Source organism: Lasioglossum baleicum, chromosome 2, assembly GCF_051020765.1.
Source record: "Lasioglossum baleicum chromosome 2, iyLasBale1, whole genome shotgun sequence".
Lineage (NCBI taxonomy): Eukaryota > Metazoa > Arthropoda > Insecta > Hymenoptera > Halictidae > Lasioglossum > Lasioglossum baleicum.
In genome coordinates, this window is record NC_134930.1 from 2,944,673 (window position 1) to 2,957,217 (window position 12,545).

The window sequence follows — 12,545 nt, forward strand, 5'->3', positions numbered from 1 at the left end:
ATAATAGTATAATCTAAGACCCTATGTAAGTTATTTGCTGGAGGTGTGTGGAGGTTTTAACTTATCACTACATCTTTAAAATGTATGCGTCAAAATTTACGTTCCCCTTCCGTGTAATTGTTAACCGGTTAACATTAACAATTCAGCACTAAAAACGATTGAACTTACCTCCACAAACTGTATCCATTATGTAGTATAAAAATCAGTACCTTCCAATATAACTTATACACTTTGCATTGAACTTACCTCCACAAACTGTATCCATTATGTAGTATAAAAATCAGTAGCTTCCAATATAACTTATACACTTTGCACTTATATTTCGTACGTACGCTCAGGCGCGTGAAAAATGCCTGTCTAACGAAAGCGAAGTTTCGACTACGATTGCAACTCAGGTAAAAAAATGCAAGCATTTTCCCGTTTACCCCACTACGGAGTCACTATTAGAGTACCCATCCCAATGGGTAAAAACGTCCTAGCTCATAATTCATTTTTGGGGTTTTGGCCAGCTTTTGGGCGTTTGGAACCACTGTGCGACGCGGCGGCCCAGGGCGCGCTCTGATTGGTCCGTGTTTTTCGTTAATAACTCCTAAACAAAGCCGCAGTTGACATTGGTGCAAAGGAAAATGTCTCTTAGAATGGTCTCAGGAACCTCCCATTTCCGGGACTTACACTTAGTTTGGGACACCCTGTATAATAATATAAATACAATGTAATATAATGTATATAAGTTACGTTAAACTTTTTTATGTGTTCGTGCTTGTCGTGTCTAATAAATGACGAATGGAAGTTCTCCAAATGAATATTAGTAGGTAACTGAAATGACGAATGACAAATAACCGAATACATAACGATTACTTAATGATTTATTCGGTAGTCTTATTCAAATAAAATGTTATTCTAGTAATACTATACACTATCGCACACTATATTATTCAAGATAGCAACTTAATAAATAGAAATTTCGTTTTTCTGTTTTCAATGTTAATATTTTATTTAAATGTTTAAAATAGAAGTTATTTCACGCTATGGCTTGTTTGAAAGTCGATATTTTATTAAAAGAAATTACATATGTACTTCAACTTTATAACATTATAACTGATGGTAAGAGAAGTTCATCGTCCCTGTATAGTATGGCTTTGGAATGGCTATTAAGCTTCTAATTAATACGTGAAGAATCGAATTTTATAAAAGTTTACTTCATTGAGGGTGGTGGTGTTATTGGACACTTTTTAGATGTCTTACAGTATGTTTTACATTCCCTCAGAAAATCAATATATACTTTGCAAATAGTGTGCGGTTCTGTAATATTCTTTAAAATCACTTCACCATTCCTGACGTACTGATCAAACGGTATGTTCCACACTTCTTGCATTTGGAAACCGTCACATACTTTTATCATTGCCCTGCGTATAAGAAATTTTCATTAATTAACACCGACTTTTACATGTATCCCATAATGTAACTATAATTCTAAGTTCATTAACACTCCCTTTTTTAACCTACACTCTACGTACAAGTGTGCAAATACACCCAAAGCTAATATGGAAAATTTCCAAAGTTCTCTCAGGAATGCTATGTACTATATGTGATATGTTTCACACAGAATATCAAAAAACGTTTTACCTAAATCATTAAATTTACATTTTTTATTTACACAGAATGTTTAGACATTGACACACAAATCTCATCATTATTGATCTACAGCATTGTCTTCTAATCAAAAACGTTTAATAATATTTTAACAATAACGAAACACAATTATGTTTGGAAATAAGAAAAAAGAATTTTTGACCCTTGTAGCTGACGATTATTCTAATACAGGTCTGGATAACTGCTGCTCCAAGAGTCGATGACGCAGAATCGGCTACAGTATTCCTTCGGATGATGTGACTTTCATCTATGCGGATCATGTTACATTTTTATCCCCACTACTAGGGGGTTCCCCCTTGGTTATCGTGCGGTCGATCACGCTACAAAGAAACACGATCCGGAATATCGGTGAGGCAATACTAATGCAGTGATGAAACTTTCTTAATATTAGTTATTTCGTTCAGTGTAGCCAGGTCGAGAAAATCGAGGGGAATTAAGTACCCCCTCTCTGATGACCAGTCCAGTCTACGGCACGGGAACCGTGGTCTACGGTCTTACAAGGGAAGTTACCCAACCGTAACACGCCGATTTTAATGAAATTTTGGTATGATATAAAACTCAAAAAATATTTGACACGTATTTTTTTATAGCGGCCGCAATTCATGTAAAGGGGGTGAAAATAGCTCTCAAAGTTGGGGTGAAAAATCGATTTTCTTGAATATATTCTGCAGAATGTAGCTGTCGCAGCTCTATGAAAATAGCTACATGCGCAGCTGCATGCTTCCAAATAATGCGAATTACGCTTCGTAAACGTAAAAATAGGACTTTTAAGGGTTATCGCGGTCTAGATTGATCTTTTATCTAGCGCTTTTGACTTTTGAAAAATTCCAATACTGGAAAAACGAGTCTATCCCCTTAAAGATGCGAATTCGCTTCTTGGTTCTCGGAGCTCTATGTAAACACAACAGGTCAAAGGCCCAGTGCCTTCGCTTCCAGGCCTCGTGTGTTGAGCTGTTTAAATTTTAAGACCCGAACTCGCTTCGACGCCTCGCATTATGTGAGCTGTTTGAAGAACCGATCACTGGAAAAAGTACCGTAGTTAGTTTCATCCATAATATCTTCATTTTTATTTCCACTTGTACAAAACTTTCCTCAATAGATTTGTGAGATTTCCGTGGTTAAAAAAGACCAAACTCGACAAAGTTTCAATCATATTTACCGATATCACAGCGAGTTGTTATCACACTTTAAATCAGTAAATATGGACCGAATTATGCCGTATTTAGACCCATTTTAGTTAGAAAAATCTCACACATACGTTGGTGAAAGTTTTGTAAAAAAAGAAGGAAAAATAAAAAACTTTCCTATTTGCATTGACATTCGTCTACTCCCTCTGTCGTCTACGCGCTGTCCTTCTCTACGATTGGCACACGTCAAAGAAAGTAGTACCTCTACGCTTTCTGAGACTCTATACCCCGAGGTTGTCACATCATCCGAAGGAATACTGTACTCCCACTATCGTCTGGCCTGTCGCGACAGGCCGACCCAGAATTGTTATGCCCCACGCATTCCCCACGGCACCGGCCGGGTCAAATGACGCGTTTCGTCTCTGTCGTGCATGTGTGCAGTATTGGCAGAGAGAGGGTATTTTTCCCTTAATTTGTGCTCCCTCCCCTCATCTGGCGACTCTGGACCAGGGTTGCCATATTTTGCGGGAACCAGTCCCCTTACCGCTGCGCCCCTCGCCCAGATGCGCCGCGGAGCCCGCCCCACTCTTCCCACTAACACTGACGCGTACCGCTATAGTCTGTCCCAGTTAAGAAGGGACTTGTTTCGCGCAGCTCGACTGATCGCAGCGCCTTGCTGCGAGCCTCCCAATTCCCCCCATTGGCTCATGCCCGTTGTGCATTGGGAATTCTACCAATCAGGGCGAACCTGCGCAGCGAACGACGCAAACCGGTCGTTATCCAGGTCCCTTCTTAACTGGGACAGACTTTAACTTAGCTTGCTCCACGCGGTACGCGTCAGTGTTAGTGGTAAGAGTGGGGCGGGCTCCGCGGCGCATCTGGGCGAGGGGCGCAGCAGTAAGGGGACTGGTTCCCGCAAAATATGGCAACCCTGTTCTGGACTGATCCGCATCAGCGCGAGAGAGGTGTTTCAGCTTGCCGTAAGCCGTAAGGCAGGGATGGGCATTTTTGCCTCAATTGAGGCAAGACTGTCTACACCACAGCACCCACTGCCTCCCACCAGCTCCACCGTTACCATGGAGAAAGAACGCGCTTCGCCCGTAGCGAGCAGTACACATGTCTCGCGAAGGCTTCGCGCATCGCGGCCTATGCGACGAAGGCGCGCGTTGCATGGAAGAGAGGTTGGTGGGAGAAGCAGGCATTTGAGGGGCCCCACCCGTGCCCATCCCTGCCATAAGGCGTAAGGCAAGTAAGGCGAGCTCCTACTTCCATCTCGTGCTAGCTGGCCGGGTGGGGGTAACCGATTCTACGGATATGACGTATTTTATCATTGTATTTGACTTTCTCGTTGCTGGAAGTATTTTCTACATTGAAATTATGAATAATTACAACGATAGACATTTGAATTATTTGAACGAATAATTTTTGATCGTCACCTGTTGGTGCAAGCCACGTGGATTACCGCATAGTCGCAGTCGCGTGCCAGGTACCAGCTTTCGAAGAATAGTCTCCTGCCTACCCCACGGCCGCGATACTCTTTGCTTACCGCTAGGCTGGTTACCTCGAACACCCTCGGTATACAGAACCGTTCGTAAATATTAGGTTGACCGGCTATGTAGCTGTAGAAATACATGACCTCCTTGAGAGCGGGTGATTCCATTTTTTCTGCTAGCCCCCTCAAAATAATTGGATCCGATGGGTACACAACCGTGTTCAAGGATGCGCCGATCACGCATCGGTCCCGAGTTTCGGCGATGATCGACAGGCCCGCCTTCACTTGGTCGTACATTATCTCTCGCCAGGATGGCGGCGCGATCGCGGGGACATTACATATACTTTGAATTGATGGTTCACCATGGTAAAACGCGTCGCACATGAAGTCCGTCACGTTTTCGTAGTCAGGCGGCAGCGCCAAACGTGTTGTGAAAAATGGACCTTCCTGTATGAATGAAACATACAGTCAGACTCATTATTGATGGCACACGCTTTTAATCCGAATCATGTTTTTATAAATGGACCAAACGACTTCAGGTTCCTCTTCAAAGTTAGATTGGTTAATTTGTACTCGAGAACGCGTAATGAAAACCGTGGAAAAATTGCGCTTAATCGAAATAGCGGAAAAAAATAAGGTAAATATTTATAAAAGGGGACCCAGCTCCGATGACCTTGCATGTAGCAAAAACTACAAATAAAGCGACAAAAACTGCATACTTATTAGCAAGATTGTCCCCCAACACCGGTGGTCCTGGACATCATGCAATTTGATGTTTAAACATGTTTAAATAGTCATAATGTATTAATATTGGATATCGCTGTATTCGGGAAGGTCTACAGAATCTTTTGCTATAAATAACAATTCAATATCTTTTGTAATAACACCACAATATTTGTTTAAAGTTGAAAAATATGTTTTTTTCAAAGTCATGTTTCTCAAAAACTGTGCGTCTAGGAAAAAAATTAAGAACAGATTCGGAATCAGCGCGAAAAACTCTATAAGAACCACCCAACAATAGTTGTGGAACAAATCAGGTGTTGGACAGTGTATTAACGGAGATATATAGGTGTACCCATTTAAATATCACACCCTGTATATGTAGAGAATAGCTGTTCATAATCATGTACTTGACCAGAAGATTTCAAAGCCACCGAAATTGGAAAGGAGCCTTTTGTAAATAATGAACAAACTTTTTTCAGATTTAATTCTCATAGATCAATATTTAACCATATTATTATTAAAATGTTCAGTTTAATTTTCCGTACGAACGTTGGCAACAAATACATAAACTCCAGTCTCTAGTCTGTTTATGATGATCGAAAAAAGTTGAAGCTTATTTGCAATCGTCGCTGTTGCAATAAGATATGTACATTGTTATTTCGTCTATACTTAGTATGTATCTATCCAAGCAAGACAGGATTACGCTATGTGCCACATTTTTTTGCGTGGGCCAGTGAAAACCCGCCTTGTGAAAGAGTAACACTTCATTGACGATCGTGTCACGTTTGACGCAGAGTCCCCTAAGGGTCATACGCAGTAAAATTTTACACATTTTAAACATTCTCGCCGGAATTTAATTAAAACGCCTTACGGAATTTCATTTGCCACAAGAATCTTGAATATTGAAACTCCAAATGAAGCCGAACAAAACCAGATGAACTGCTGACGAGAGCAATTTAACGTTAAATGTAACACGGGTTATGGATGACTGAAATATTGAAATGTTCACCAGATATTTTCATAATATTCCATCATTTACATTTCAGTGCATGTTTGCTATTGAACTGTAAACATTTCGACATGAAATTACATGAATTCTAAAATTCTATATTACAAGTAACTTCAAAGGGCATTAAATTCAATTTTTTGTTTCACTAGTTTTTTTTCAGAGTTTAATGTGCTTATGGTCAGAGTCGCCAGATTATGACTTGTCTCACTCTAACCTTCCTCTTCTACACTCCGTGACAAAACTATAAGACATGTGCGAAATTCGATGAAAATTCTATGTCAGTCTTGAGTTATGTCTTCCTTCATACATAGTGTCATTGCTTACATTATATACATAGAAGTATATTAGTTCTATGAAATATATCGAAGGCTACAATCCCAAGAAGTTGGAAAATGTATGTAAACATGCTATTCTTGTCGCGACAAAATTATAAGACAGTATAAAAACTATAAGCTTTTCGTCAGTCGATCTTATATTCTAATCGCAGTCACAGTGTTAGAAGTAACTGTGTACTTAAAATTAAACATTTGTAGTTTTGTTCTTACATAATATAACTACAATGCCGCGTGGGAAAAAGCTGACAGACAGTGAAATAAGAGTGATCGTAAATTTAAAAGAAAAGAATACTTCTATTTCAGAAATTTCGAGAGTGGCTGGGCGAAGTCGATGTGCCGTGCTCAATTATTTAAAAAGTAGAGAGAATTATGGAAAATAAATCCTAGTTAACGTCCAAAAGCGACAACCGAGCGACAACGACGAGCCATTCTGAAGGTAACGTCGAATTCTAGCTTGACAGCATGGAAAATTGCAGCGCAAACTGGCGTTCACACCAATATTCGTAATGTGCAACGGATAATTAAACGGGCCAAACATTTAAAAAGACGAAAATTGCAGAAAAAACCGCCACTTACGAATCGACACAAAGCAGCCAGGGAAGATTTTGCGGAGAGACATCTCCAGTGGAAAAAAAGTGGAGAAAAGTTATTTTTTCAGATGAAAAACGTTTCAATTTAGATGGACCGGATGGTCTTTCATATCATTTATTTTCATGATTTGCGGAAGGAAGAATTGCATTTATCAAGGAGGCAAATGGGAGGCGGCATCATGGTATGGGCCGCAATAGGGTACCACGGGGGAGAACCGATTTAAAATTTATTAACACCAGCATGAATGCAATTAAATACATAGAAATATTAGAAGAACAAGTAACGCTACATGCAAGCACTATTGCATGTGAAAATTATATTTTGCAACACGATAATGCCGCTGTGCATACAGACCGTAATATACAAATTTCACCATGGCCTGCGAGTTCTCCAGATTTAAATATAATAGAAAACATCTGAGGAATTTTAGCACGTGCTGTATATGGAAATCGGAAACAGTTTTTGTCGGTGAAAGAGTTGAAAGCCCGTATTGAAGAGAATGGTGGAAATTAAGTCAAGATCAAATAAAAAATTTATATAAATCGATACCGCGACGATTAATTGAAACTATAAAAAATAAAGGTGGCACAACACATTACATACTACTAAATAGAAAAAAGTATTTCTCATTAACTTCCACCGACTTTTTCTTACGAAATATATACATTGCCTTATAGTTTTGTCGCACCTTATTTGATCAAAAATTTGAAATTTTAATGAAACTTTTTTCAATCTAATTCAACAACATTGCCGCTATGGAAATGTATGTACTGTAGTTGATTCTTTGGATTAATAACGAAAACTTTTACGAAAAAAATAGTATTAATAAAATATTAGCTAAAATCGCAGGTGTCTTATAGTTTTGTCGCGGAGTGTACGTCGCTATTCTTCCACGCTATACCAATCCTGGGTCCTCCTCACTAAACTTTTGTGGAGCGTAGGTGGAGGGTGGAGAGACTATAGGGAGTGTATAGTGTATATGTACATAGCAGGCCGAATCCTCACAGTCAAGCGAGGCAAAGCACGGTAGGGGCAATATGAAATAATTGATAGTGGGAGAACCGGTACACTGGTAGTGGGAGCAGTGTCGCCAGATGAGAGCCAGGCGGCTCTCACACATTCTCCTCCTTTTCCCTTTCACTCTTTTCCATTCCAGCACCATGCACACACTCCAACGTCCCCCCACTAAGCCGTAGACCACGGTGCCCGTGCGGTCGAGTGGTCTGGTCATCAGAGAGGGGGTACTTAATTCCCCTCGATTTACTCAGTCTGGCGACACTGCTTCAAAGGCCGAGCCGAACGTAGAGAATGACAGCGCCTGAAAAAAGAGAGACCTCGCGCGGGCCTTTTAACTTTAACTATGCCGGCGACTGCGACTCTCCGCGTCTCTTTCTTTCCCATACGCTGTCCTTCCTTGCGCCCGAAACTTGCATCGTCAATTAAACCACTAAATACAGTTGAAATTATATCGTATTTAGTCTCTTTTAATCAGAATAATAATTTAATAAAAAAATAAGTAATAATATAAAAGATTAAATATTGATGTTACATTGTGGGGACGCACGGGCCTATGAACTGTGCCGACGACTGCGACTCTCCGTGTCGCATTAGTAGTGGTTCACACCGATATACCCGAGCCGAGATCAGATTACTACAGTGGAGGGGATATTTTTTCTGCGTTTATCGGCTACAGCTTTTATGCGTGTATAGGGGATTTACTGTACACTGAGAAGAAAAAGTAGTTACTTCAATAACACGCGTGTTATTGTAATTTTTTTACTTCGATGAATATCAATGTATTCTTTTCAATAGTATGCAATTTAGAAGCAAATCGTGATGTATTTGAATTGCCTTTCATGAAATGATTGAAAATACTATTCGATTCAATACCGTACATTATTATTCGTAATATTTCTCTTTTTCCTTCAATCAGATATGTTGTTAAAAAAATTTGAGAAATGTATTGATTTATACTGGAATTGGTTTGAGGCCATATCTTATTTTTTTGAAAACATTGATGTCAAGCTATTCGCTTATACATATGATTGGCGGAAATGAGTTTTGCTATTGAAATTCAATAGTATTAAATATTAAAATAAGTTCATATGATGACAGGATTTTTTTCTCAGTGTACTATTCGAATGGTCGGAAACGCTGGTAGGCACTAAGAACAGGGGAAAGAAACAGTGTGTGGCCCAAAGTCGCCAGATTAAGTCTTGTGTGTCCCCATTCTACCTTCCTCTTCTAAGATCCCCCCCCCACCCCCCGCTTCCGACAAGGCCAGTCACGTGGCGCGTTTTATCTCTTTGGTGCCTATGTTACAATGTCACGTGACTAATCCTGTACTGACAGAGAGAGGGTAACTTGCCCCCCTCAATTCGAGTTAATTCCCCTGATCTGGCGACTCTGCTTATAATATTCAGCAGCAAAAGTAATCGTCTACCCTTCAAAAATAAATAACTTATAAAATTGGCTCAAATGGCATAATTTTTTTGAGATGTTAGGATTCACATATATTCGGTTGGCAAGAAAGTAATTTCGGTATTTTAAAGTGAAGTAAAACCCAATTTCTGTTTTTTTATTCAAGCGATGAACTTTAATCAATAAAATATTTTCTTATTTATTCTTTTTGGCAAAAAATCATCGAACAAAATAGCAAATATCTTATTCATTAAAGTTCATTGCTTGAATTAAAAAATTGGGTTCTATTTCACCTTAAATACCGAAGTTACTTTCTTGCCAACTCAATATTAGGTAATTTATAAAAACAACTAATTAGAAATTAACATTGCCCGGATATGTGAAGGTCGCAATTTTTAGCTAGTCATATACAAAGCACGAAGCCATAAGCATTGAACTATGCATAAGAATCATTAAATTTTGGGCTTAGTATTGATCTCCCGCAGTTTCTCACATTTTTTACCACTTTTAATTATCTATAGCTCGAAACTTTGTGCACGCATACAACATACTTAGATCTATAGACTATTCTAACCTCAGACGGCCTCAGTCATGTACGAAGATCGGGTACCTTCGGCACCTCGCTAATTTCGCATAATTTCATAATGTTATAGCTGGCGTCAAGACGAATCCAACGACCTACTTTTTTATGACCCTGAGCCCATAAATAACGCTGCAATATTTTATTCCCGTTTTTCGGCCCACTGTGTGACAGTGGCGCGGCGCGGCGTAGGCGTAGGGCGCCGCCGAGCAGTTCCCCACAAACTTCGGACGTAGATACGGTCCTGACGAAACTCGCACATGCGCGAAAAAAGCGCCTTACCTACCATCACTGACTTAGATCTAGAAAAGGTATGTTTAAAACTTGTATTTTTGTTATTACACATTACCTAGCACATTAATGCTGCTAACGTTTCAAAAAACCTCAAACCGCGTTTGATCCAATTTTATAAAAGTTATTCGTGTTTAAATAAGGGTGAGCAAATACTTTTGGGGGTGACTGCATTAACTACGAATGCACAGGTCCGCTGTTCCTTCGTTCGTTGTTAGCAAATTCGCATAGGTTATCCGAATGTTTCACTATCGGAGCTGAACGATCGTATTCAAATGAACTCACTTCACATTTCGTCTGCAGTTTAAAGCTTGGCCTCGTCAAGTGGAAATTAGCCTGCCGATTCCCAATTCTCTGACAATTCGGCGTGGCTTTGAGGCCTTTCAGAATAGACCACCTCCTGAATAATATTAGAATCGACATAGTCATATCCCTTCGACTCGTGCAAGCAACATCTCCATCCCAGGCTGTTACATATTGCGAATCGTTACCAACTGATCAGTGAGCGGTCAAAAGAAACGTGCACTATGAACGTTGCAATCAATGGTAGTCAAACGAGCGACTCGTATCTTAATTCACTCGCTCGGCGATCATCGCGGAAAATTAACCGGCCCCTAGACGTTCAATAATATTGTCAATATGCCCATCAATAATATTGACCAGGCGCATTGAAATGGCATATGGCCCGTTTAGAAGGGGTTCAAACGCATTGATCAATATATTGAAGCATATTGATAGAAATTTTGATTGAAGCGCATTGACAGGAGCCATATTGATGCGCGCATTGACGTTTAGGAGGTTTATTGTCAATATTTCGTCAATCTCACTAGACAATGATGCGATATGGTGCACAATTTCTCGCGCATGTGCGGGCGAAACAGTTAACGTATCTATATTACGATGATGAGGTAGCAGAACCCTGAGGCAATTGTACTGGCAGGAATGTACCGAAACAATCTGTTCCGGACAAAAAGACTCCAGGACATGTCCTACGAGTTACAAAATATACAGAAATACACATGTTATACATTCATTTTTCAAAATCAAACCGTACCAAATTTTTTAAAATTCTGCGGGGTGCTCAAGGCACCCCATTTTATCTACTTTACTAAATATATATAAAGCAAAAAAAAAAATCTTGCACCATATCGCATCACGTTCAGGCAAAATGGCTAGTGTACTAGATGATAGTTATAGACGATTCCGACGCGGAACGAGAATTTACTACTATGCTTATTGCGTTATACCGTGATTGTCCAAAATAGATTACGCATCACGGTATCTTTTTGTTCAATGTTGGCCCTAATTAGCTCCAATAGATAATTAAAGGACGCTTCATCCATGCGGAGGAAATTTTTATAATCGTTTAATAAATGTTCATGAGTATAAAAGTGTTCTCAGTTTATACACTCTTTAGACCAGCGTCTGCTTCTTTTTTTTAATTTTTTTATTTCACACACTGCCAACGTTAAAAGAAACACCACATCTGTATTGGAAACCATTTTAAAAAGTAAACCTCTAATTTGAAAATCGTAACAAATGTGTCACAATGCGCAGTCGCCGTATTGATAGCTAGATTGACGAGATTATATTGAAGCGTATTGACGGGAGTTTCAATATTATTGTCAATCTACATTTTGACAATATTATTGAACGTCTAGGGGCCGCTGTAAACTCCGGAGAACTGTCGCATATCGATCTGACATATTCATCGCATAATACGAAATTCGTATTAAAAGTGGTCGACGATCGTGCACCGTATCGCATTAATATCACGATAAAATATTCACCGAAAATTAATTCGACAGCCGGTCGTGTGTGTGATCAGCATCGACATGAACGCCGAGGTCAAATCATCACTCGCCGCGTGCATTTAAAATCGTTCAATGTCTCTGATCTATGTATCGATATTATTGTTTAACATCTCATTAATCAGCGCTGCGCATATTCGTATATAATTTAACACCGTACTGCTTCCATTTATTTTTACTCGTTGTTACGCGTACGTGCCATTGAATTATTTAAGAAATTACTGCTCCATTCTAACGAGTCTCTTAGAATTATTAGGTTGCTGCATAGGAAAATTTAGACTCGCCAGACTTGTCTTCCTACTGCGACGTTACCTTGCCCTTCTACAATGCTATTCCCCATGCTTCCGCCATGGCTTGGTCATGAGACGCCTCTCGTTTCTGTCGTGCATGTATAGTCCAGTCGCCAGGTCGAAAAAAGGGCGTCTACCTGGAAAGTATTCCGAACTTCATGAAATTTTGACACGTCATTTAGGGGTACTCTGGGGAGTTCGAAACTGAGGAGGGGGAAAAAC

The 12,545-nt window shown here is 39.7% G+C and overlaps 1 protein-coding gene across 1 annotated transcript; it reads right to left on the reverse strand.

Annotated features, from left to right (window-relative positions):
- Positions 1-758: 758 nt before the first annotated feature.
- Positions 759-10,809, reverse strand: LOC143216207 (arylalkylamine N-acetyltransferase 1). Its single transcript, XM_076439065.1, has 3 exons — positions 10,508-10,809; positions 4,217-4,719; positions 759-1,406 (listed from the first exon to the last, which is right to left on the reverse strand). Exons 1-3 carry the CDS (start codon positions 10,649-10,651, stop codon positions 1,196-1,198), a joined length of 858 nt encoding a protein of 285 aa, XP_076295180.1. The 5' UTR covers positions 10,652-10,809; the 3' UTR covers positions 759-1,195.
- Between the last annotated feature and the right edge of the window lie 1,736 nt (positions 10,810-12,545).

What these genes read in the sequence shown, in the direction of transcription:
- LOC143216207 (XM_076439065.1), bottom strand. Translation starts at nt 10,651, where the DNA reads ATGACTATGTCGATTCTAATATTATTCAGGAGGTGGTCTATTCTGAAA. An exon ending in AACTGCAGACGAAATGTGAA is followed by an intron (nt 4,720 to 10,507) that starts GTGAGTTCATTT and finishes TCATTCATACAG; the next exon opens with GAAGGTCCATTTTTCACAAC. An exon ending in CACGTGGCTTGCACCAACAG is followed by an intron (nt 1,407 to 4,216) that starts GTGACGATCAAA and finishes TCTTATACGCAG; the next exon opens with GGCAATGATAAAAGTATGTG.